Below are 26,422 nucleotides of genomic sequence, written 5' to 3' on the forward strand. Positions count from 1 at the left end.
GTGCACCGCCTCATTTGTGTTTCCATTTCCAGGACGTCCTGGTGGTGAACTGTTCCAAAGAGTTCATGGCCTCCAACCACGTGCTGGCCACCTGCCGCTCGGCGCTGAAGAGGCAGGGCGTGGTCGGCCTCAACATGGCGCCCTGCATGAGAGCCTTCCTGGAGAGACTTCCTGTCATGCTGCAGGAGCAGTACGCCTACGAGAAGGTACGCCGGGGTGTGATGCTTTGAGTAAAATAATGAAACGCTCGGAGCTCATCACACATCTGTGTTCTGGCCTCTCAGCCTCACGTGGTCTGTGGGGAGCAGCTGGTCCACAGCCCCTACATGCAGTGCCTCGCCTCCCTGGCCGTGGGGCTCCACTTGGACCAGCACCTGTGTCGCCCCCCCGTGCCGCCTCACCTCCGACGTTGCCCGCCGGAGTCCGGCAGCTGGAGTGCCAGCGAGTGGGCGTGGCTGGACTGCTTCTCCACCACCGTAAAAGCGGCAGAGGCCCTCGCTCGGGGCGCCACCTTCCCCGAGTCCTTCTCCGTGCCGGACCTGGAACCCGTGCCCAAAGACGAGATGGCTCTGCTGATGGTGAGGACAGGACCTGCAGGTTGAAACATGAACACTTGCAGCACATACTGACATCTGTGTTTGTAGGACAACAGCAAGTGGGCGTCTGGGATGGACGAACAGATCATGTCCTGGGCCACCTCCAGACCAGAGGTGAGTGAGAGGAGCTGTGTTCATTCTGCTCCAGGTCTGCAGCAGTACACTGCTGTTGTAACACATGCTGCTGTGTGTGTGTGTGTGTTTTCAGGACTGGCATCTCGGAGGGAAGTGTGATGTGTTCCTGTGGGGGGCGGGGCGACACGGTCAGCTGGCAGAGGCCGGCAGAAACATCCTGGTGCCGACCACAGCGCCGTCCTTCTCTCAGGCACAGCAGGTACGCACAGACACACACACACACCACAGACGAACACACAACACAGACACACACACCAGAGATGAACACACCACAGACGACATGGTGCAGTTTATAGTTTTATTGTACACACGTGTGTGTAACTATATCACAGCACAACAACCAGCAGTGTTGAAATGTGTGTCAGCATTTATTATTGACACTAACTGTGAACTGTGAACCCCCTGACGGTCTTTGAACGCATCATGTGTGATGTGCAGGTCATTTAAAAAGGCTGCTTGACCTGAGGATGTTTCTATGACCCATGTGACCAGCAGTCACATGACAAGTCTTCAGGAAGTGTTTGCAGCTCTACAGCTGATGAGCTGAACACCTGCAGCACCGTGTGACGTGTGTTTCCTGTGTCGCAGGTGGTGTGTGGTCAGAACTGCACCTTTGTGATCCAGCCTAACGGGACGGTGTTGGCCTGTGGAGAGGGGAGCTACGGCCGCCTGGGACAGGGAAACTCTGACGACCTGCACGTCCTCACCGTCATCTCAGCTCTGCAAGGTGACGCCTCGGCGCCTCTTTGACTCTCTGACTGCTAGTATCAATACGTGTTATTGATCATCTAAAGAGAAAACAAAAACCGAGCTAAGAGAGCTCCGTATGAACTCCTGGCTGCTGTTTCCTCCATCTTCTGTCAGGTTTCGTTGTCACTCAGCTGGTGACGTCCTGCGGCAGCGACGGTCACTCCATGGCTCTGACGGAGAGCGGCGAGGTGTTCAGCTGGGGGGACGGAGACTACGGCAAACTGGGCCACGGGAACAGCGACCGCCAGCGGCGCCCCCGGCAGATCGAAGCGCTGCAGGGCGAGGAGGTGGTGCAGGTGGGTCTGCAGTACAGACCGTTTTTACTTCCTGTCCGGCGGCGCTCATTAACAGCGTTTCCTGTTGTAGATGTCGTGTGGGTTCAAACACTCAGCGGTGGTCACAGCTGATGGGAAACTCTTCACATTTGGTAACGGCGATTACGGCAGACTGGGACTCGGAAACACCTCCAACAAGAAGCTCCCAGAGAAAGTCACGGCTCTGGAGGGATACCAAGTCGGACAGGTGGGGCAGAGAGGTGGCGATCAGCTGCACGTGGCGGCCATGTCTTAACACTTGGTGACTTGCTGACTCCTCCTCCTCCTCTTCCTCTTCCTTTTCTTCTTCCTCCTCCTCCTCTTCCTCCTCCTCCTCTTCTTCTTCTTCTTCCTCCTCCTCCTCCTCCTCTTCTTCCTCCTCCTCCTCCTCCTCTTCCTCCTCTTCTTCTTCTTCTTCCTCCTCCTCCTCCTCTTCTTCCTCCTCCTCCTCTTCTTCTTCTTCTTCTTCCTCCTCCTCCTCCTCCTCCTCCTCTTCTTCCTCTTCCTCTTCCTCCTCCTCCTCCTCCTCCTCCTCTTCTTCCTCTTCCTCTTCCTCCTCCTCAGGTGGCCTGTGGTCTGAATCACACGTTGGTTGTCTCTGCTGATGGAACGATGGTTTGGGCCTTCGGTGATGGAGACTACGGGAAGCTGGGTCTGGGCAACTCCACCGCCAAGTCCTCCCCCCAGGTACGCTCCGCCACACAGAGCCCCCCCGCTGCTTGGTATAAGATGGCCGCTGATTGCTGTGTTTTTCTTTAGAAAGTGGATGTTCTCTGTGGGATCGGCATCAAAAAAGTGGCCTGTGGAACTCAGTTCTCTGTGGCTCTAACCAAAGACGGCAAAGTGTTCACGTTTGGTCAAGGTAGGACCCGGTCCAGACCCGGTCCAGAGCCGGACTCCTGAAAGCTTTCTGTAAACCTTCACATGAAAACTGGAGCAGCTCTGCAGACGGTTATATTTTCCCCTCCCTGTTTTCAGACCGGCTCATCGGGCTGCCAGAAGGCCGAGCCCGGAACCACAACCGGCCCCAGCAGGTTCCAGCTCTGTCAGGGATCCACATCCAGGACATCGCCGTGGGAGCCGAACACACCCTGGTGCTGTCCTCCACCGGGGACGTTTACGCCTGGGGCAGTAACTCGGAGGGACAGGTGAGCTGTTCACACACACGGACACACACCCACAGACACACACACAGTTTCTGTGGTGACCGGCTGATCAATGTGTCCTCATGTCGTGCAGCTGGGTCTGGGCCACACCAACCATGTCAGAGAGCCCACTCTGGCGACGGCTCTGCAGGGAAAGAACATCCACCAGATCTCGGCCGGGCGCTGCCACAGTGCTGCGTGGACGGCTCCCTCTGTGCCGCCTCGAGCTCCAGGTCAGACACACACAGACACACACACACACTTCCTGCTGGGACGTACGGTGAATCAAACAGACTGAACTTCATGCTGCTGCTCCCGGTGTCCCTCTCTCCTCTCTCTCAGGCTCATCGGTTCCTCTCCAGCTGGGTCTGCCGGTGGCAGTGCCGCCTCAGTACAGCGGGCTGAAGGAGATCAGCATCGAGGCGGTGAGGGCACGCCTGCGCCTCCTTTACCACTTCTCTGATCTCATGTACTCCTCGTGGAGGCTGCTGAACCTCAGTCCCAACAACCAGGTGGGCGGAGATCCGGCACAGACTCGAACCTGCTTTATATGAACAATTCATTAATGGTGTCGTCATCACTCTGCAGAGCTGCACCTCTCACTACAACCCCGGCACGTGGGGGATCGTTCAGGGCCAGCTGAGGCCCCTGTTGGCCCCCAGAGTGTACACCCTGCCTATGGTGCGCTCCATAGGAAAGACCATGGTGCAGGGGAAGAACTACGGGCCGCAGATCACCGTCAAACGCATCTCCACACGGTCAGTACTCGCCACACTCATCTGTGAGCCAAAGACTGTGTCCAGGAATCACAGCGGGTGTTTCCTCCCTGTGGGTGGAGGCAGAACACACATCGCTTCTGTAACAACCTCCGTATCACCAAAAACCCATTTAACACTGATTATCTGATCAGAATCAGAACTCCAGCTGGACTGCTGTTAGAAATATGAACCATGAATGAATGTTGAACCGGTCGTCCTCTCTTCTCCTCCCTTCAGGGGACGGAAGTGCAAACCCATCTTTGTGCAGATCGCTCGGCAGGTTGTGAAGCTGAACGCCTCGGACCTGCGGCTGCCCTCCAGGGCCTGGAAGGTCAAACTGGTGGGCGAGGGAGCCGACGACGCGGGCGGGGTGTTTGACGACACCATCACAGAGATGTGTCAGGTCTGTGTGAATCTGGATTCTGGTTCCGTTTCCGGATGCCCCGTGATGCAGAGATTTATTTGTTGTTGTGATGTCGATGTCTGTCAGGAGCTGGAGACGGGAGTGGTCGACCTGCTCATCCCCTCCCCCAACGCCACTGCAGAGGTCGGCTACAACAGAGACAGGTGAGGGGAACGACGCCCTTTCTCTCAGATTCAGGGCGACTCAGACATCATGGTTCTTTCTCCTCTGATGGACGCAGGTTCCTCCTGAACCCGTCTGCCTGCCTGGACGAACACATGCTCCAGTTTAAGTTTCTGGGGATCCTGATGGGCGTGGCCATCCGCACCAAGAAGCCTCTGGACCTGCACCTGGCCCCGCTGGTGTGGAAACAGCTGTGCTGCATCCCCCTGCTGCTGGAGGACCTGGAGGAGGTGGACCTGCTCTACGTGCAGACCCTCAAAAGCATTCTTCACATTGAAGACAGCGGCATCACTGAGGATAATTTCCATGAGGTGAAAGCTGGTGTTTCTCTCACAGTAATGCTGCACACACGTCCTCTCATCCCTCCTGCATGCTCCCTCTCCTCAGCTCGCACTCTTTGTTTTTAAGCTAACGTGTCCATGCAGCCTGGTGCTGTTACTTCCTGCCCAGCCGTGGCTTGGCGCCCAGCCTTGTTGCACCATCAGCGAGGCCGAAGGCGGAGAGGAAGAAGCTGCATCTGCCGCTCTGGCATGAAAGAACAGTGTGCGAGGCAGAAAGGAGCTCCTGTTGGCTCTGATTTGAATTCTGTCCGCCGAGCTGTCGGGCCTCTCAACAGGAGGACCGAGAAGAGATCAACAACCAATCAGGATTCATGGAATAAATAAACGTCTCCCTTGTTTTGCAGATGATTCCTCTGGATTCGTTTGTCGGGCAGAGTGCAGATGGTAAAATGGTGCCCATCATCCCAGGAGGAAACAGCATCCCTCTGACCTTCTCCAACAGGAAGGAGTACGTGGAGCGCGCCATCGAGTACAGGCTGCACGAGATCGACCGACAGGTGGGGGGGGGGTCACACACACAGACACACACACACACAGCTGAGCTCTGAGAAAACAAGAACAACAAAACATGGCGCTCACAAAAATATTTCTGAGTTTACCTGAGTTCAGTCTAAGTTCAAACCTGACCCTCGCTGTGGAGCTACGTTAAAACAACATGGCCGACCTGCCTCAGTGCTGTTAGAAATCATCATTGGCTGCGTTAGCTTTGTACTGTGACAGCAGCTGTTGGCTTAAAGCCACATCGCTAACCGTCAGACCCAGTCAGATACCATGGACCACGGTTTGAACAAACATGGAGAACACCTCTACAATAGTGATGACGTTTTACATTTGATGTTTTAAAATGAAACTCAAACTGACCCGTCTCTCCTGTTCTCCTGTTCTCCTGCTCAGGTGGCGGCGGTGCGTGAGGGCATGTCCTGGATCGTGCCGGTGCCGCTGCTGTCGCTGCTGACGGCCAAGCAGCTGGAGCAGATGGTGTGCGGCATGCCGGAGATCTGCTGCGACGTGCTGAAGAAGGTGGTGCGCTACAGGGAGGTGGACGAGCAGCACACCCTGGTGCAGTGGTTCTGGCAGACGCTGGAGGAGTTCTCCAACGAGGAGCGAGTGCTCTTCATGCGCTTCGTCTCCGGGCGCTCCCGGCTGCCCGCCAACACGGCCGACATCTCTCAGAGGTTCCAGATCATGAAGGTGGACCGGGTGAGTGACGCGCCGTGACTTCCTGTCCGAGAGGATTTACAGATCATCATCAAATATGTGGCCCAGCATCAGACGTGGCTCCAGACAGAGTCCGGACCATGCAGGACACAATGTTTACTCACATGTCAGTGTTAACCCTTTGTTTGTCCTCCTCTGCAGCCGTACGACAGCCTGCCCACCTCTCAGACGTGTTTCTTCCAGCTGCGGCTGCCTCCGTACTCAAGTCAGGCCGTCATGGCTGAGAGGCTTCGCTACGCCATCAACAACTGCCGCTCCATCGACATGGACAACTACATGCTATCCCGGAACGTGGACAACGCCGAGGGCTCCGACACGGACTACTAACACACACACACACACACACACAGCCGGGGTAGGCCTTCACAGCAGCAGGCCACTTTTTACATCATTTTATGTGACAGCACAACTTTTCAGTTCTCTTTGTGGTTTATTAGCAGTTTTTAACGACACACAGACAAACCCACACGAGAAGTGCTTTTTGTTTCTCCATGGCTCCACATCCCATTTTCAGGGTTTCTGCATGGAGGTATGTTTACCTGTTTGGACACGTGTATAGAGGAGTGTGGAGCGCTGAGGGAATATTGTACATTGTGTAAAATGCTTCATTAGGAAAATGTTTTGCATAATATCCATATTTATTGTTTTCATTGCTGATGCCGAGTTTCCCAAAGCAAACAAAAAGAAACGACAATAAATGCTGCAGAATCTACGTGAGCGGTCAGAGAGCAGACGTTTATTTCCAAACATGATGTGTTCAGGGAGGCTGAGCTCACAGCTCCAGAGTCTCACAGTGTCTGACTGCACCGGGCTCAGACAGACGCTGCCTTCAGGTTAGCGGGCTGAGGCGGATGGATCAGGCCCGGGTCTCTGTAGGTCTTAGTCCCGTCTTATTTGTGGCCACGTCTATAAAGTGACACAGTCGCTGCTGCTTTAACCGTTTACTGATGCGGGTTCTTCGGCGGTGCGCTCACACCAGATTTGACACAAGAGGTTTGCAGAACCTGCACAGCGGTCCGGACCAGGACTCAGAGTGGAACACAAATCTAAATCCGTCCTTTTACACTTGTGGGCTTTCTGTTTGAATTAAAGTGTTTACAGGGAGCTAGATGCCGACGGATAAACAGGAAGTGAAAGTGATCTGACTGACACACTGAGGCTCACTGACCTGCACCGTGTTTATCAGCAGCACCGCCGCGTGAGTCGCCTCTGACATCAGCATGAGGTAACAAAGAGTTCAGATCTGAAGTCTGGATCAGACTGTGACCTCCTTCTCTCTGCATCGTTTTAGTCTTTGGACTCCAAAGATGGCGGCCTGTCAGGCCTCACTTTGATCACAGCTCCTCTGGTCCTTGAAGTCCAGCGAGCTGCACGTTAGAAAGACGTAGAAGACTCCGACTCCAGCTTTTAAGGCGTTTTAGTGTTGTCCTGTCGCTACCAACACGTACCGCCTCTGTCTGTCCTTGAGGCGATGATGCTGTCCTTCGCCCGCAGCAGTCTCTCCAGACAGGGCGAGCTGATCTTTAAGGGCAGCGGCGCCTCCTGGTGGAGGTGCAGAGGAGCCATTTTTGAGTCTGTGCTGGAAGACACGGCGTTGTCCTGCGTCACTGTCGGACCGGAGGAGGAGCGCGCGGCAGGCCGGCAGGACGCCGCTTCAGGAGCGTCCAGGGAGGAAATGGGTGAAGATGAAGTGGAGGAGGCTGATGGAGCAGAGGTGGTGCTGCGACGCTGCTGCAGAGAGGAGAGACACATCAGTGACATCATCTGCACACAAAACAATAAACACCACAAGACACGTCCTGCAGTCCCAAGCCCCGCCCACCCAGACCATGGTGTCACAGCTAGAATCAATATCTGATTCATTTATCAATAGATTCTGTTATTAGTTCATAAAAGTGAAATTTGAAAACAAAACATCTGATTAAATATGAACATTAGCATCAAAAGCTAATTTTACCATGAGTTACACTAAAGAGTAGACATTATGCTGTTTTCATATATATACATGTGGCATAAAACTACATCATCCATCCACCCAAATAAATCAATCATCCATCCGTCTGCTTCGTCCTGTGCAGGGTCATGGAGGCTGGAGCCTCTCCCAGCTATCTCCAGGTGAGAGGTGGGCTGTGTGTTGCCCTGTGATGGACAGGTCACACGTCCATCAAAGGGCAACACACACAAACAACCATTCACACTCACACCCACCCAGAGTCCAAATAAATAATAAATGAGGAAAGACGGACCTTTAGCTTCTTGTTGGACGCCCTGTCTTCTGTCCGTGTGTTTGGTTTGACGTGAGGAAACCAGCTCTGCAGCATTTCTTCAATTTTCAGGATGATACTGAGGAAACGTCCGCTGCAGGAGAGGAGAGAATGAGACACGGTTTAATGACGTAGACGTCAAAAAGACGTCACAAAGGTAAGAGAGCACACTGGGGGAGGAGCGCTCCTCTGCTGACGTCTGAGGACAGGTGAGCTAAACCTGCAGTTACCTTCAGGGGCCACTTGAGGCTGATTTAAAAGAGTCTCTATTTATGCTGTCTGAGGAATTAGCGCCACCTGCAGTTTAACTCCATGAACTGCAGCAGATGGAAACTTGTGACATTTAAATGAGTCCTAACAACATGAAGCTTGTCTGATGAGCTGCCTGAGAGCTGCAGGAAGTCTCTGAACTCTGTTTGTCTTCAGAGTCTGGCCGCCTGCAGCTCAGATGGCTTTGGGACGTCTCGCCAATGGACATTACATAATCCTCATAAAGCCCCCACCGGCACACTCGCCGCTCTGCCCTGCTCTGATTGGTGGACGGCATGAAAGCCTGAATAAATAAAAAGGCTACGAGCGGCCGGCTGATCCCAGCATTCCTCTGTGTCTGAGTGATGCTATCGGAGCCGAGCATGTTCACACACACGAGAAATGTGACTGCAGACACACACACACACACACACACACAGACACACACACGTGGCAGCAGGAGGCCCTCACTCCATTCAGTTATAAATAGAGCAGTAAGCCCCACAGCCAAGCCCCGCCCACTGCTCACGGCCACCACGCAACGGGCTGTCACACACCTGACATACGCACACACACACACAGTGTGTGTGTGTGTGTGTGTGTGTGCCATATTTACGAGATGATTTATTAAAAAACAGAAATGTGGAAAAACTGATTGAGGAACTTCTATCAACATCTTTGAGCAACGTTCGCCGACACTTAAAATACTGAACCAGGACCCAGAACCAGGACCCGTCTGACCCGTCACTCTGCTCCTCCTCAGACACACACACACACACAGACACACACACACACAGACACAGACAGACAGACACACAGACACAAACAGAGACATACAGAGACAGGCACACACAGACGCACATACAGAGACACACACACACACACACACACACACACACACACAGACAGACACACACACACACACACACACAGACACACACACACAGACACACAGAATCCCCTCACTATAAACAAACTGAATCCCGAGCTCTCATCCTAAAAACTTCCTGCTTGTTCTTTGGCAGATGACTGGAAAACTTCCTGCCGCCGCGGGCTGGCAGTGTGAGCGGGCCGGACGCCTCCTGTGTGGTCCGGCTGCTGTTAACGTCTCAGAACAGCGTCTGGTTCTGCTGCACAAAGTAGGTGCGAGACGATTAACCTCCTAAACTTTAAAACGCGTCCTCTCACAGCAGAGTCAGAACCTGAGTGAGAGCTGAAGCTGCGTCCACACAGGACCGGCTGACCTGCTGTCTCTGATCAACGCTCCTGGAAAAGACCACACATCTGTAAATCACAGCAGGACACACCCGGAGACCTTCAGCTGTCTTCCTGTGATTGTTAACAAGCTCCGCCCACCTGGCTTCAAACAGCTCGCTAACATGTGTCCACAGAGTCTGAGGTCAGACGTCCTTCATGTCTTACAAAGGTCGTACAAAGTCCAGGAGGGACGAGTCATTAAAGCCTGATCCTCACTCCACCAGAGCACAGACACGTGTTCCGGCCCACGCTCGGAGAAGAACATGGCGTTCCTTAGTTCTCAGAGCGCCGCTCTACCCGTGTCAGAGAACTGATCCACAGCCAGTGTGCTCATTGATCATTTTATCTCACACACTTCCACACTGAACCCACACACTGCAGACACACAGGTCAGGTTTTTACCCCACGCCTGGATTCTGAAGGACTCCCATGATCCTCTGAATTCGGTCCATAGCGACGCTTTCCTGGAAACTGCTGAGACCTGCGAGAGGAAACAGGAAGAGCTGCTGAGGAGGAGGAGGAGGAGGAAGATCTTCAGCTTTCAGTCTCCCTACATTAGCAGTTTACTGAGCAGCACACAGCATCACTTCATTCTGTTCCTAAAGAGTCAAGGGGAGGCTTCAACCTGATGGTGGCGCTGCATCACAGCTAATCAGAAAGATTAGAAAAAACATCTGATCAATCGTGAAGCTGATCACCTGATATTTACTGAATATTTTAGTCTGATCATCCCATTGCTACAAGTACTTAGCAATAAGCCGGATCCATCCTCCACGAGAACAAAGAACTTTCTTCTCGCTTCCCGGGTGGCAAGAACCGTCACACACAAAAGGTTGACAATGCAGTTGTGTTGTAAATTGTGCACACACCTTCTGCCTGGACCATGTGTCTGAGAGAGCTGCATGACGAGCGCTCCGAGAGAAAAATGACGTCATTTTGTTCTCGGAGCGCCGACAGCAAGAAGAAACTTCTTTGTTCTCGTGGAGCATAGATCCAGCTTTAGTCTCACTGTGTCCCATCCTATCCTACAGAGCGTGTGCGTGTGCATGAGTGTCTGTGTATGTTTGTATGTCTGTGTGTGTGTGTGTGTGTGTGTGTGTGTGTGTGAGATCAAACACTCACGTTCAGAGTAGCGTCCTGACCTCAGGCCCCTCAGGATGGACGACAGCGGCTGGATGTAGCACTGCAGCTCTGCACACTGTGAGGAACAGGTAACTGAGTTAGCATCACGCTAACAGAGCTGCTCCACGTACACACTCCCACAGCAGGAACACTTTCATGTAACTCATGAGGTCACATGATCATCTTCACCACACACGGCTCGCCAAGCGGCCACACAGCTGCCGCCGTCAGTGAGCGGAGGGATCACCTCACTGATCGATCCGCACACTAATGACACAATCAATAAAACTCAGGCACACTTTCTAACCCTCTGACCTCTAGGAGCAGAAGAAGAGAGATGAGGAGGTACAGTCCAGACCGGAGGAGAGGGACGGACGGAGGAAGGAGAAGGAGCTCACACCATGAGAACTTCTCACCTTGTGGGAGAAAAGTTCATCTTCCTCATCAGATCGCTGTTCTTCATCTTTGTGGGTCCTCTTCCTCATTGAGTGAAGCTCCACCTCCACAGAAGCGTTCGAACAGACGGACGTAAATCCCAGAACTGGACTGACCACAGAGTCTGAGCGTCCTCCACCTTTACTGCTCCTCCACCTCCTCCTCCTCTGGGCCGTAGACAGGAGGCAGCTTGTAGGAGGCTCCCTGCAGGATGAGGCAGCTGACGATGATGATGATGATGATGATGATGATGATGATGATGATGATGGTGGTGATGATGGTGGCACTGATGGCTTCTCTGTGAGCTGAGGACCTAATGTCTGTGGGCTGCCATCATGGTCGTCCTCGTCACTGGCGAGCCAGTCGATGGAGTACTCCGAGTCTGAGGTGGACATGCTGGAGGGTGTCAGCCGGGCGAGAGCATCACCGACCTGCAGACACACACACACACACACAGTGGTTAGAAACACAACGCAAAAACAGAACACACACATCAACAAGTGTCACAGCCCTGTATCTCTCCACACAGCTGGAGTCTGAAGACATTCATCCAGCATCAGTCTCTGTGGAGCGCGGCTAAAGCTGGTGGCTAATGGTTAGCCACATTAGCTTCGTTCCGATTCCATTCATTAGTTTGCTTTAAATCCACGTTGCGGACAGAATACGTACGTTTGAATCGTGAATAAAGTTCCTACGTGTGTTTAATAAAACGATGCATCAGCTACATTCGCGGGATTCTGTCGTTACAGGTGATGTGAGGTAAATATATGCAGGTGTATGCTAGTTAGCATAGCTGTTGGTCGCGGTCATACAAATAAAAGCAAAATAAGAAATAATGAACTAAATTAATTAAACAAACGTCTCGACAACAGAAACTTTAAAGTTAATCTGCTGGTTAATATTTAATAAACATGATTTTTACCAAACAGATATTAAACAAACAAACTTCCGGTATTTATGATGTAAACTCACAGCCAGGAAGTGATAGGAAACTACACCAGACTATTGGAAACAATCAATCTATCGATATATGTGTGATCACAGCGTGAGACCGCGGTCTGAGGGGGTCCGAGTTTACACAGTGGACCTGAGCTCCGCCCGGATCCTGCCGGAGCACACGGACCTGAACCTCCTCTGCTCCTTCCAGACGGCAGGTCGGCCAACATTATGTAACACACACACACACACACACACACACACACACACACACACACACACACTCCCTGCAGTAAAAACACAGACTGATGTCTGAGCTGCGCCGCGCCGCAGATATCTGTGTAGTTTGTGCGCAGCCGCGTGCCTCCTCATCATAACAGCATGTCAAACACACACAGGTGAGCAGCACGAGCCTCTCCTACCTGCAGTTCGCCGCGTGTCTCCCTCCGTGAGCGCGGACGGGCGGACTGACGGAGCGCGACCACGAGCAGCGGCGGCAGCGCGTGCAGCCTCTCCCCGGGCAACGTGTCCGAGAGGGGCGGGGCGCGCACACCGCTCCGCTCCGCCCCGCCCCGCCGCGCGCTCACACACACACACACACCGGAAATGCACAGGTAAAACAACGAGCGGCACGTGACCGCGGTCGGTCAAAGTGCTCGCGGCACGTTATGAGTCATATTAATGTTGCGTTAAAGGACGTAGTGACGTGTGGGTTTTCTCATTTCCACCTTGTTTACAAACAAACCAACCCGTTGTGACATAATCACCCATTTACATGACGTCATGTTTTAATGGCTGAACATCCTTCAGCTCCAGGTTCTGTGTTTTTTCATAGTGCCTTATTAAACAGACCCTACGAGCAGAGAGGAGCCACTTCCTGCCTGTGGCGCCGCACACAGTCCTGAACGCAGCAGGAGGCAACAAGAACTCAACTTTATTTACACGGCGTAAAATAAAATACAGTTTGTATCTAATAATAAAACCACTGAGACGGTTTAATCTGTTAAAACACACCTGTCTCATGCAGGGAGGTCTCTGAATAACAGATCAATACATCCATTGTGTTGGCCTTTGTTTTTCAGTGACCGTGGTCTGTGTGGAACCGAGCCTCAGCCCCCTCACAGGAACCGCCATGATGACGTGGATCTGCTCTCCCAGCCTGGTGTGGAGCCTCCCGCTCTTTAGCGCTCCTCTCAGAGCAGATCATTGTCCACCACATGGCTGATCCCTCTGCCCGCTGATGACTTGCACTTCCACTGGGCTTAAGCCCGCTGGAGCGTGTCATATCCTGCTGGTGATAGTGTTACAGTGGATCAGAGGCTGAAACCCTCCACATACACTTCAACAATGAACCTTTACATTCACCCAAGGAGGATGAACAATGCCTTCTTTACAGGGTGTGTGTGTGTGTGTGTTTATCTGCACAGTAATACACAGGAAGAATTTACTGTTCAGATCAGAGAGCACATGTGTATCTACACCAACACACGTTACAAACTTTACATGAACCCAGCAGAAGGAAAAGGTCCACAGACCGAGTCTGTGCCGCTCCGATCACAGTAAGGCCCCGTTCACACTGGAGAAAGTCATTCCAGCTAGAGTAGGATTGAGCCCAGACAGCCTTTAAGCTGGATGCGTTCAGACCTATTTTCAAATCTGGCTAGCACACACTTGTGTCCACACTCAATCCGGCTTCATCCAGCATGTTTTCTGTCCTCCAAACCACTAGGTGGCGCCTCGTAATATACAGAGTCCGTTCAGGCTGCAGTAGGACCGCGTGTGCGCATGCGTCATGCAGTTTCTTGAAGTAGCACCAGAAGTAGCACATCGCTAACCGGAAGTAGCATGTCGCTAGCCGGATTCGCACCTGAGCCACATTTGAGCCAATCGATCCACCTCTCGTGGGTGGATCTAGCCTGATTGAAATCAAACTGGATACAGCCGGATTCGAGGTGTTCACACTCAGAAAATAACACATCTGGATTGATCTGGATGTGGCCAAATCCTGCTTAAGCCACATTTTTTTCCCCAGTGTGAACGGGGTATAAGATCCTTCCTGGAACAGACTGCAGAGAACAAACGTTAAACACACCGCGACTGCAGCCTGACCTGAAACCTTGATGAACTGAGGAGGTAACATGTCGCCACTCAGTCCACCTGCCAGTCTGTGCCGAGGGACTGAAAACACTCTGAGCTCCTTCATCTGTTAATGAAAGCTGCAGCTGAAAAGCAGCTGATCAATACATCAATGAGGCCACACACACACACACACACACGCACACACACCTCTATGGCGTGTGTGTGTGTGTGTGTGTACAGTTTCTCTGAGTGCAGTATTATCCTGCTGCTGTAACAACCTGAGTTCCCTCCAAAGATCAATAAAGTCTCATCTCGTCTTCCACAGCTGCAGGGTTGGTACGTAGCTGAGTAACAGGCTTTCCTGTAAAATCAAGTTCAAATCAATAACGTCATTGTTTCTCTGTTCTGACAGATGAACGAGGGTCGGTCCATTGGCTGCTGTTCCTGCAGCACGTGTCTCACAGCAGAGTGCATCGTTCAGCAGTGTTTCTGAGCCTGAGTCTGATTTACGGCTCGGCTGGAAGCGGAGTAAACAGCAGAGCGCCCAAGAGGACACATGGACACCGAGAGCCAGAGATGCCCCTCCACAGCCCAGCCCAGACTGGCCATGAGGAGGACTGTCAGCATGTGGATCAGCTGGAGGTGACGCCGCTCCTCCTGTCTGACCTCTGATCTCTAATATTATAAAACTATTTACTTAGACGCTCCAGTGTTCAGCTGTGTGAGCGGCGTGCGGCACCTCACTCCACCTCCAGCTGCTGTGGTCGGAGCTCGCTCAGCTCGGCTCTGACAAACAGCCACATCGTCTTCTGGAGACTGAGTCTGAAACACGACTGCTTACATAACATGTTTACTCCGTGCAGCAGGAGGGAAAGTGTCGTCAGGGCTGGACAGCAAGTCTGTGCCAGGAGATAAGAGGAGAAGAAGAGACAACCTGTGTCCTTCATTGTCCAATAGGAGCGCTCTAAATGGTCTGTTGGAGCAGATTAGGATCAGCTGTTCATAATGTCCACAATGTGCTGGTTGGACAGGGGACACACCGAGTCAGCTCCCTGCGGACTGAATCTGACGTCCAGCCTGCAGACACGTCAGGGACGTCCCTCCGAGAGCAAGACCAGAGGACAACAACAGGCACCAGATCCAAATCCTGAGTCCAAATGTCAACAACATTTACTGCAAAACCAGCTCCAAAACCAGTCTAAAGGCGCAGAAACACTTTAAAACCTGCTCTGAAACCAGTTCAAAATAACTTAAAACCAGCTCCATAACCAGTCTAAACCAGTGTTTACATCCATCTAAGATCCAGTGCCAGGACAGGTCTAAACCAGCTCATAAACCAGCTCCACAACTGACCAGTCTAAACCAGTCTGAAACCAGCCTTTAAGAGTTTTTTCAGTCTGTAGAGTAGAACCTGAACCGGACCGTGACCTCAGAGAACCCCACAGGTCTGAAAGCTGACACAGCTGAAACCGAACACCGTCCACAGCAGCAGTGCAGGGACGGCCGTGGAACAGACGGTGGGCGGCTCACGTGGACTCACTGTGTGTAACATCAGGGTTTCACCGCTGCCTGGCGTCCAGCTGGTCCTGAAGGAAACCCACATCCTGACATGAGGCCACACCCACACTCAGAGAGAAGGAACCAATCAGAGGAGGTCTGACCCACAAACACTCACATGTGACGCTACACAAACAAACTTCAAATGTTCTGTATTTAAAGATGAAATCTGACTTTATATCTTCATCAATGCATCAGGATGTGTAGCATGATGCTACACAGATGCTAGCATACTTTAGCTTTACAGCTGTAGCTAGTTAGCCTGCAACACCGCACAGTTCTATCAATAACATCGAGCAAAGTTCCCATGTCCTGATCTCTGAGCTCGGTAAATGTTTCCACGTGTTACAGGGAGGTTACCCGTTTCCACGGCTGACGTGACACGAAATGATGATGCGGGTTCATGTGCTTGGAGAAACCGGGGCCGCTTTAAACTGGGCTTTAACATCTCCCGTCACTGGGTCAACCTGTCAATGTGTTTGATCTGATTTCTGTCGCCACCGCCTGACACAGCAGGATGCTGGATCCTCCAACCACACCTGTACTCATCCGCCCCTGAAAACAGATCCCACATGTTTCAGAGCTGTACTTCTGCAGCAGCTCCACGAGCAGCAGGGTGTGATAATATCGCCATCATGTGGAACAGGTCGGTACTGCAGCCTGAGCAGCAGCTGGTCCTCAACAATGAAACATATACAGAAACATATTTTCAAACAATCAATAAAAAAGCTGAAGAACTTAAATTGATCATTTATCTGCTGTAGTTTCTGTCATGTTTTACAGTGAACTATATAATGTTTATTTTTGAATCGAGTGCATGTTAAAATGACTCAATACAGTTATTCAGTCATCAGAAGTGTTTGGTACAATTCATGAAACACACACACACACACACACGTTCCCTGGAGACTTCATCACCGTCGTCTGTCTGACAGCAGGTTTATTTGTCTGAACAGCTGAATTCCAGATAAATGTACAGAATGTAAAGATAAGAGTCTCTGTAAGTTATTATTAATATTATTTCATCATCTACATGTAAACAAACAGATCAGAGCGTGCAGAGCAGAGAGTCTCCAGGAGAGGCCTGAAAACACAAACACATGGAACATGAAGGCGTGGTTAGTCACATGATTGATCGTATCTCCAATCAGTTCATGTGCAGCTGCACATCGTGTGTGTGTGTGTGTGTGTGTGTGTGTGTGTGTGTTTGTGTGTGTGTGTGTGTGTCTGCTTTATTTAGCTTCATGCTAACATACCTGTCCGGGTCACTCCACTGGTTGGTGCTGAGGTCACAGCCTCTGCCAGGAACAAACACACCCTGTTAGCATTAGCAGCTAGCCTGCACGCACCACAAGCAGAAAAAAAGTTAAATCTTTTGTATTTAGCTTTTGAACTGAAATAAAACATGAGGTTAATGTGCTCTCCGTCGCAGACGAAGCCCCGCCCCCTCATACATCACTCACCTGCCATCTTGACGAGCTCCACTCTGTAGTCGGAGAACTTGTGCCGCTTGCTCACAGAACAAACGTGCGTGCCGAGGTCCTCCGGCCGCACACGCTGTACGGTGAGCCCGATGCTGCCGGGCGTGTAGCTGATGGAGAACCCGGCCGAGCAGTTCTGGAAGGTTCTGTGTTTGATGTAGTGACACAGCAGCTCATTCCGCGGACTCCTCCACTGCACCGACAGCTGGGACACCTGCGCCTCGTCCTCATAACTGTATGAACACGGGAAAGTGACGCGCTGCCCCAGGCGACAGGGAACCTTCACAGTGCCACCTGCTGGTGTGACACACACACAGTCTCAGGTGCTGGTTTCCATGGAAACTGTAGCTAAAAACAGCTGACAGATGCAGGCTCCGGCTCACAGAGGAGAGTCGTCTGCAGGCATTCACACATTGACAGTGTTTGTGTAGTTACACTCACTGCCAGCAGGGGGAGACAAACATTCTGTACTGTAGCTTTAAATATAGAGGGAGGGCTGGGGACATTCCATGTGTCCAGTCAAAATGGCAGCTGTCATAACGTGTGAGTTCAATACTGAAAAAGGATCAGACACCTTTCTTTTTAGCTCTGAACTCTATGTCTTCTGCGCCGTTTCACTCACCTCCTCCGACCACATGTGACAGAACCAGTCCAAGGTAGAGTGTCGCCGCCCGGCTCTGGTCCACAGCTGTCCCCCACATTTGGACACAGCAGGTTAAAACTCACATGAATGCTTTCCTGGGAGCTCAGAAGCGATGACTGCTGCTGCTGCTGCTGCTATCACTTTTGTTTTCACAGCCCTGTCGGTTTACAAGCCTCGGCGGTACCAGGCAATCAGAACGCTCCCTGACATGGGATCCTTCTGTCTCTGCTGCCCGTGTCAGTGACAGACTCTGTGAGGCTCAGCACAAATATCTGACGTTATAGCAACGACAAGATGGCTGAATAAAGTCCAGTCATCCAATTAGAAGCAGAGGTCCGTCTCTACAGGATGTCGCAGGTCGTTGTTAGCAGTAAAGACCTGCCCGTGGGCTCGAGGTGTCAGCAGATCCTGATCCTCTGCTGCGTCACGTAGTCAGTGTTGTAAAGTGTGTTTGTGTTGTGTCTTTCTTTCTGGTTAGAGTCATCTGACTCCGGTGAGAATGATGACACATGATGAAACACTGATGTCAACATGAGAACAGAAGCAGTGAAAGCACAAATTTAATGACATTAGTGTCGCTCATATAAACACAAACAGTTCTTTTAGATTAATGCTTGACAATCAATATTATTACTGGCACATGCCTTCAATTTACACACACACAGACACACACACAGGCACTCACACACAGACACACACTCACACACAGACACACACACAGAGACACACGCTCTCTCTCACACACACAGAGACACACGCACACACACACACACACACACACACACACACACACACACACACACACACACACACACACACACACACACACACACACACACACACACACACACACACACACACACTGAACCTGCAGTAAACTTTTAAAGCCCAGACTCAGTCACTCAGCGGCGTGTTAGAGGACGTGCCTGCGTTTCTCCACAGGGGGGCGCTGCTTGTTATTAATTAGCAGAAGCACCAGACACATTCATGTGAAAACCATCTGCACAAATACACACAGCTGTGCAGAAGAGTCGAGGTGAGGTGAGGTTTCATCTTTACATTGTGCGGCGTGTTTCCAGGGTCGAGGCCGTCTTCCTGGTCGGTCCTGGACTGAAGCGGCTTCGTGTCCGTCTACAGTGCACAGCCCGGCTGGTACTTCCTGTGTGTGTGTCTACTGTGCAGGACGTCAGGCGGCCTGAAGTACCACATGATGTCAGACCACAAAAGCAATGAGACACGTTAACGATCACTGTACAAATACGCTTCATATTTTACAGTCTCTTCTCCGGCGGACGGCTGATGAAGATGATGATGAGCAGGCCGAGTGCTACTGGATGCCTCTGAACAGACACATAGCAAACACCATGGCGAAGAGCTGCAGAGAGAGGAGACGGCGAGGCGTTAACCACTTCCTGTCTGACAGCTGGACCTCTAAAGACACCTTCATCTGAAGAAAGACGAGTCACAGTAGGACAGTGTATATGTATGTATGTATGTGTATATATATATATATATATATATATATATATATATATGTATATGTATATGTATGTATGTATATACATAATATTAATATAAAGGAACGAACACGTACTTCAATGGTCAGCACGATGATAGCTAGAGCTCCGGCTATGTAGATGTAGGTCTCAAAGTAATCCACCATGGCAGCGTAACAGCCCTGCAGGACAACACACACACACATACAGACACACACACACAGAAGTTGTTTTAGTTTGAAGTGGTGTTGTTGAGAGTGTTGACAGTTTGTGTATTCTTGTTGTGTTACATGATGCCAGACTTGCTTTGTGCGTCTGTAACTGTTCAACGTTCAGATAAGTGTGCGTTCTGTCTGATAACCTTGTTGTGTCGGAAGGCCACGCTGCCGCTCACGCACTGCTCCACACTCATGTCTCCGGGGTAACCGTTCCTCTGGCAACAGGCCTCAGGCACCATCTTACTGGGGCTGAGGAGCCTGAAGAGGCTCTCCTCAAAGTCTTCAGGGCCGCTCACACCGCAGCAGTCGAACTGCGACAAACAGGAAGAGAGCGTGTGTGTTAGGACTGTGTGTGAGGAGGGGGGGGGGGGGGGGGGGTGAACTGAGGCCTCACCGTGGTCATGATGGCGTTCCACGTGGAGCTAAGGATGTCGGTGTTGTTGTCGCTGCGTCCGTGGTAGTGACGCTTCAGCTCCCTGGTGAAGTATTCTCTGGTTAACTGAACAGAGACAGAGTGAGTCAGTCACTGCTAACACCGCAGGAGCTGCAGGCTCTAGACGCTGCGCGGGCTTCATGCTCAGCACTCACATGGTCCCTGAACAGGAAGGCCAGGATGGCAGCAGCCAGCTCCGCCAGGAAGATGAAGAGGATGAGCATGAAGAACTGAGAGAGAGCAGAGCAGTGTTACACAACAAGACACACAAACACACCCTCCTCCTCTAGGTGGCGTCCTTGTCCCATGCTGCTAACGGTCTTTATTCCTGCCCCACGTCTGACAGTCACTCTGAATGATGCTCTCAAAGGAGCATTAAAGCTTCATGTATCATTACTGTCAGTCACATCAGAACACGACCGGCCGGCGTTATTCCTGCAGCAGTGGTTCTATGACTCAGCCTGATGTGGGAGAATTTAAGGTTACAACAAAGACAAAGACAATAAAGACAATAAAGACAACAAAGACGATAAAGACGATAAAGACAACAAAGACGATAAAGACAACAAAGACGATAAAGACAACAAAGACGATAAAGACAACAAAGACGATAAAGACAAAAAAGACAACAAAGACGATAAAGACAACAAAGACGATAAAGACAAAAAAGACAACAAAGACGATAAAGACGACAAAGACGATAAAGACGACAAAGACGATAAAGACGACAAAGACGATAAAGACAACAAAGACGATAAAGACAAAAAAGACAACAAAGACGATAAAGACAACAAAGACGATAAAGACGATAAAGACAATAAAGACGATGAAGACAATAAAGACAACAAAGACGATAAAGACAAAAAAGACAATAAAGACAATAAAGACGATAAAGACGATAAAGACGATAAAGACAATAAAGACAATAAAGACGATAAAGACAATAAAGACGATGAAGACAATAAAGATGATAAAGACAATAAAGACAACAAAGACGATAAAGACAACAAAGACGATAAAGACGATAAAGACAAAAAAGACAACAAAGACGATAAAGACGACAAAGACGATAAAGACGACAAAGACGATAAAGACAACAAAGACGATAAAGACAACAAAGACGATAAAGACGATAAAGACAATAAAGACGATGAAGACAATAAAGACGATAAAGACAACAAAGACAATAAAGACAACAAAGACGATAAAGACAGTAAAGACGATGAAGACGATAAAGACAATAAAGACGTGCACATTGTGTGCTCCGACACACTCAGTCCGATTCTTTCCTTGTTTTTTAGCCTTATGTTAAATTTGCTCTCAACAATCCACCATTCAGAAACACACACACACACACAGAGACACACACACATACACAGACACACACACACACAGATACAGACACACACACAGAGACACACACAGACAGACACACGCACAGACACACACACACACACAGACACACACCACTCTCACGGCTGCTTGTGAGGTGGACACAGGATGACAGTCAGCCCGTCCTTTAACACATGAACGTGTGATTCCTGCTGCTGACTCACAAAGAGCAGGAGACATCTGTTCTCCCGGATGGCGCCGCAGCAGCCCAGGAAGCCCAGCAGGAACAGCATGCCTCCCATGGCCAGGATGACGTACACCCCGGTGAACAGCAGGGGGTTGGCTGCCACGATCTCCCTGAAGCCCATCGGGTCCACCAGCACCCAAACACCGACGCCCAGCAGGAAGGAGCCACCCAGCTGGGAGAGAGGGGGTTAATCAGTCAGTCAGAGAGGTTGTTTACTGTGCTGAGGGCTCATTAAAGGGGGTCCGGGTGAGGAAGACTCAACAAGTCAAATATAAAACAGATCATTGTTGTTTAGGCCAATGTGCAAAGAAACACTGTTAGAGTCTGGACTTCATATCAGGAGGAAGAGTCTGTTACATCCGCATCACTGAGACCATTACGGAAATGTCTCACGTGAGGCTCCAGTGTCCTCTGTCCCTAAGTATTCATAAAGCTGCTTTAATGGAAGTTCAGAAAGTCGACTTTAACATGATACTGAACCATGTAAATGTCTTTAACAGGGCCGATCAAACAGAACTGCATTTGACTCTGTAACAGCTGATAACAATCATTTAGCTGTGACTTCAATGGGGTCATCACACCAAAGGGTTAACGACAGACATGTGTCTTTTTAAAGTACAAGCACCATCTGGTCTGGAACATGGACAGTTTGAGGCATGTTGAACTCACAAAGATGAAGAAGTTGAAGATGAACATCAGGTACTTCATACAGCTGAGGCAGTCCCCCTCCATGGCTGTGACTGCAACCGCCCCCTACACACACACAGACAGACACACACACACAGACAGACACACAGACACACACACACACACACACACACACACACAGACAGACACACACACACAGACAGACACACAGACACACACACACACACAGACAGACACACAGACACAGACACACACACGCACACAAACAGACACACACACACACAGACACACACACACAGACAGACACACACACACACACAGACACACACACACAGACAGACAGACACACAGACACACACACAGACACACACAGACACACACACGCACACAAACAGACACACACACACACACAGACACACACACACACACACACACACAGACACACACACACAGACACACACACACATTAGTACAAACCGTGGTAGAACAGAGCTCGTGTTTTATTCACTGCTCTTCTCGGCCTTCATGCAGACACACACTCGTGTTTTTTTGCGTGCAGACTTCAGTGTGGAATCAGAGATGCTCGATGACACACCGGCAGTCACACTTTCTGTCCGCTGTGGGGACGTGACACTGACAGCCTGTCCCTGTGGGACAGAGTGACACATGGAGGGACGCTGGCTGCTGCTGAGGAGGACATGTTGATGTAAGTGGGGCCATCAGGGGGGGTGTGAACAAGACCAACTGTGCACTTATGGTCCTGATGGTGTTTACCAGTGGAGGCTGACAGAGGACCACCTGTCACACGCCGAGAGGACGCAGCACATTCCATCAAACGTTAGTGAGCACTGCTGAACTGTTTTATACTTCTTAAAAGGAACAAACACACAAGAAGAAGGGCCACACTAAGGGCCACGCTAATTTGAGCGCTCCATGCAGCTTTTACTTTAATGACCTAAAGCGCCGGCTGCTCTGCGCTCGCCACAATTAAACTCACTCACTTTTATGACTGCTGGTGCACTCTGGGTAATTGCAGGCTCTGTGGGTGAGGTTAGGGTTAATAAAATGAGGCCTGTGAGTGAATTCCACAGACACACACAGAGCTGTGTATCCTGATCATAAAGCTGCAGAATGATCACAGCCGGTCTGGAGGCGGCTTCAGCGGCAGCACGGCTCACCGATGCAAAAACAGCTGTCACCATTACAACCAATCAGGTTCATTCAGTCAGTCACATGATTACAGCTAAGGTCCAAACGCAAGCGGCTCAGCTGTGAATTAACCCCCGCCAGAAGACGAAGCGTCTCTCCACTGAACAAACACCCTTTATGTCTTTATTCTGCTTCACCTACAAAGGGCTCTTAAAGGGTTAAAAGTGTTTTGTCCCCTCAAACGATAGCGGAATAAAATTAAACAGAAGCAGTAAGAGAGTTAATCGTTGATTTACTTGTCAGCTGTTCGCACAGGACCGCTGCTGCCTGGGACAGTACCAGCAGAGCTGATCCGTGATCCTGATCCGCTGGGAACACTTCATCAGCCACTCAGCTTCTCTACAACTTCAACACACAAACACTGGTGTCATTATTTTTACTAAAGACCCGTCACACACACAGAACTGTTGACGTCTCCTGTCTCCTGACAATAACCCTGAGTTCCTCCTGCTTCAAACCAACAGCACTCTCTCCCTTCAGAGAGGACAGATAGACCACTGCAGGTCCTGACTGTTTATACACACACACACACACACACACACACACACACATCCCCTCAGCAGCTGTGGCTCTGTCTAAATCAGGGGCAGCTGGGTAATTTCATGCAGCTCGACAGAGGTTTGTTTGATCATAATGTAAAAAAGTCTATGAACAAAAACAGTAAACACAGAACAAGAGTCTGTCACTGCTCTCAGAAGAACTATGTATCACTGTGACTGCAGGGGGCGCTCTATCTTCTCTACAGCTGAAGAAATGCAGCAGACAGAAGCTTCATGAAGACCATCATCCACAAACTGCTACAGGAGTGAAGGATTCTGCCTTCAGCGTGTTCTGGTCACATGAAGCCTCACAGCCAGAAAGAGCCCAGCAGGGGACACATCCATTTATCTTCATCAGAGCAGAGAGCATAAAGACGGGGCGTCCCTGGAGGAGGAGGAGGAGGAAGAGGAGAACCAAGTATTTTATGTTCTGTTCATTGTATGTCTGTTATGCCATGTCTGTCATGTAAATTTAGCCTTACTTTAGTTTATTTACTTAATTTTATCTTAGTTTTTATCTCATTGCATGTTAATTATTATTATATGTTCTTTGTATGCACCAATCACTAAGGCAAATTCCTAGTAATGTGAACCCCCTTCACTTACATGGCAATAAACATGATTCTGATTCTGAGAAGGAGGAGGAGGAGGTGGAAGAGGAGGAGGAGGAGGAGAAGGAGGAGGAGGAGGAGAAGGAGGAAGAGGAGAAGGAGGAGGTGGAGGAGGAGGAGAAGGAGGAAGAGGAGAAGGAGGAGGTGGAGGAGGAGGAGGAGGAGGAGAAGGAGGAAGAGGAGAAGGAGGAGGAGGAGGAGAAGGAGGAAGAGGAGAAGGAGGAGGTGGAGGAGGAGGAGGAGATAGAGGAGGAGGAGGAAGAGGAGGAGGTGGAGGAAGAGGAGAAGGAGGAGGAGGAGGAAGAGGAGGAGGTGGAGGAAGAGGAGAAGGAGGAGGAGGAGGAAGAGGAGGAGGAGGAGGAGGAGGAGGAGAAGGAGGAAGAGGAGGAGGAGGAAGAGGAGGAGGTGGAGGAAGAGGAGAAGGAGGAGGAGGAGGAGGAGGGTCACCAGGAGTTTGGCTGAATTAGCCACATTATCCACTTCAGGTTGGCTTCACTCCTTCCCCCATCATCAGGGATGTTGTTGCCGTGGCAACCACTTTAAATACTGAACATTACTGCTGAGTCCATTCGGGTAATACTGTTTTTCAGTTCTCATGCCGGCAGGGTGAGGTTCTGTGACCTCAGGCCGTCCTGTCTGAATCGGTCACTTGGACTCACGGTTGACCTGATAAGAATTTAGGGTCAGCTTAAGGTCAAGGGTCAAGAAAACATATTTACCAAGAACCCAACCTTTACTGTGGTGACTTTTAAAGCACAGATGCGAGTGGTCTGCTGCAGTATTTTGGCCTCTCACAGCCACCGTAGTTATGAATGTCTGCACCAGATTAGACAGGAATCCTGACCCGTGTCGTGTGTCTGTGTAAACACGTGGTCTGATGGTCACTTCCTGTCTGTGACGTCTCTCTGAGGGACGCATCGATCATCAGAGGACTAAGGGTTAATGCTCCTGCTGCTGACGCAGCTGCGTGCTGGTTTGTCTTTGTCTCAGTTGAACTGAGGTGAAAGTGATGTAATGATGCACACGGGGACGAGTCGTACCCTGTAGCAGAGCAGGAACTGAATTATTAAACGCCACGCCAAAATACTACAGCAGCGTGCAGGGGCAGCACTCTGGTCTCTGCTTCTCCAGCCTGTTAGCAAACACACTTCAGAGGATGATGAGGATTTAACTCATTACTGTTCATCAGCTCCAGCCTGGTTGGAACCTTCACACATGTCTCTGTGTGGACAGGGTGGAGCTGTGTGTGGAGCAGCAGGACGTCAGGGGACAGGAGGGGGAAGACTGAGGGTTCAGAGGACGCAGTGTCTCCTCACAGATCTTTGAGCATCAGTGATGATGGAAATAAGTGGAGCTGCAGCGTGGGTGTGAGGAGGACTGAGGACTGAACAGTCGAGCTCGCCATCTGCCACAGAGCAGCACTCACACGCTCACGTATGTGGGCTTCATGTGCTCCACACTCAGAGATGAACCCACTGAAACTTCACTGCACACACAGGCCGTGTGCTTTCACTGATGTACCGAGGTCAGACCCCTGAGGGGCTCCACATTCACCACTGTCAGGATCTGATCACAACACAAAGAAGCACTGCTGCACGAATGGTTAACGAGACAAACAACATGCTGCAAGAGCTCATGGGTAAAAACAGAAGCCAGAGTCTGGAGCTGACGGTGAACCACAGCACAGGAGGAGCAGCGGCAGAAAGCGTCGTACCATATGTACCTGTTTAATGTCTCCTGCGGCGGCTGCGGCGGGGCAATGGCGGCTGAGGACGCTTGTCTTTACGTCAGCTGTGGAGGAGAGAAGAAGAGATGCTGTGACA

At 50.7% G+C, this 26,422-nt stretch overlaps 3 protein-coding genes across 10 annotated transcripts in view; 1 reads left to right on the forward strand and 2 right to left on the reverse strand.

The window, feature by feature from the left end:
• The window catches only part of herc1 (HECT and RLD domain containing E3 ubiquitin protein ligase family member 1), a 57,429-nt gene extending 50,869 nt beyond the window's left edge, over window positions 1-6,560 (forward strand). The window contains 19 exon segments of the mRNA XM_028401058.1: window positions 33-206; window positions 285-578; window positions 645-710; window positions 805-930; window positions 1,320-1,458; window positions 1,596-1,777; window positions 1,848-2,003; window positions 2,360-2,482; window positions 2,555-2,657; window positions 2,774-2,943; window positions 3,035-3,173; window positions 3,283-3,452; window positions 3,529-3,698; window positions 3,936-4,101; window positions 4,189-4,265; window positions 4,343-4,595; window positions 4,970-5,122; window positions 5,520-5,825; window positions 5,985-6,560. Of these exon segments, the coding sequence (XP_028256859.1) occupies window positions 33-206; window positions 285-578; window positions 645-710; window positions 805-930; window positions 1,320-1,458; window positions 1,596-1,777; window positions 1,848-2,003; window positions 2,360-2,482; window positions 2,555-2,657; window positions 2,774-2,943; window positions 3,035-3,173; window positions 3,283-3,452; window positions 3,529-3,698; window positions 3,936-4,101; window positions 4,189-4,265; window positions 4,343-4,595; window positions 4,970-5,122; window positions 5,520-5,825; window positions 5,985-6,170 (3,153 nt within the window). The 3' untranslated portion in view covers window positions 6,171-6,560.
• A 96-nt stretch (window positions 6,561-6,656) lies between these two features.
• LOC114432931 (circadian-associated transcriptional repressor-like) lies at window positions 6,657-15,804 on the reverse strand. 8 transcript variants are annotated; one of them, XM_028401053.1, is made up of 7 exons: window positions 15,726-15,804; window positions 13,121-13,394; window positions 11,152-11,601; window positions 10,736-10,811; window positions 10,016-10,094; window positions 8,090-8,201; window positions 6,657-7,574 (listed from the first exon to the last, which is right to left on the reverse strand). In XM_028401053.1, the coding sequence occupies exons 2-7, from the start codon at window positions 13,127-13,129 to the stop codon at window positions 7,278-7,280; spliced, it is 1,023 nt and encodes a 340-aa protein (XP_028256854.1). In that variant the 5' UTR covers window positions 13,130-13,394; window positions 15,726-15,804; the 3' UTR covers window positions 6,657-7,277. The 8 variants fall into 8 exon arrangements, with proteins under 8 accessions (XP_028256854.1, XP_028256853.1, XP_028256852.1 ...); XM_028401052.1 differs by lacking the exon at window positions 15,726-15,804 and adding an exon at window positions 14,464-14,803; XM_028401051.1 differs by lacking the exon at window positions 15,726-15,804 and adding an exon at window positions 14,216-14,447.
• A 2,819-nt stretch (window positions 15,805-18,623) lies between these two features.
• The window catches only part of LOC114432932 (tetraspanin-18-like), an 11,320-nt gene continuing 3,521 nt past the window's right edge, over window positions 18,624-26,422 (reverse strand). Inside the window, exons 2-9 of the mRNA XM_028401056.1 lie at window positions 26,323-26,390; window positions 22,262-22,345; window positions 21,570-21,764; window positions 20,169-20,243; window positions 19,975-20,079; window positions 19,724-19,891; window positions 19,461-19,544; window positions 18,624-19,241 (exon numbers count right to left, since the gene is read on the reverse strand). Of these exons, the coding sequence (XP_028256857.1) occupies window positions 19,194-19,241; window positions 19,461-19,544; window positions 19,724-19,891; window positions 19,975-20,079; window positions 20,169-20,243; window positions 21,570-21,764; window positions 22,262-22,324 (738 nt within the window). The 5' untranslated portion in view covers window positions 22,325-22,345; window positions 26,323-26,390 and the 3' untranslated portion in view covers window positions 18,624-19,193. The remainder of the gene's footprint in view (window positions 19,242-19,460; window positions 19,545-19,723; window positions 19,892-19,974; window positions 20,080-20,168; window positions 20,244-21,569; window positions 21,765-22,261; window positions 22,346-26,322; window positions 26,391-26,422) is intronic.

Source organism: Parambassis ranga, chromosome 3 (genome assembly GCF_900634625.1).
Source record: "Parambassis ranga chromosome 3, fParRan2.1, whole genome shotgun sequence".
Classification (NCBI taxonomy): domain Eukaryota; kingdom Metazoa; phylum Chordata; class Actinopteri; family Ambassidae; genus Parambassis; species Parambassis ranga.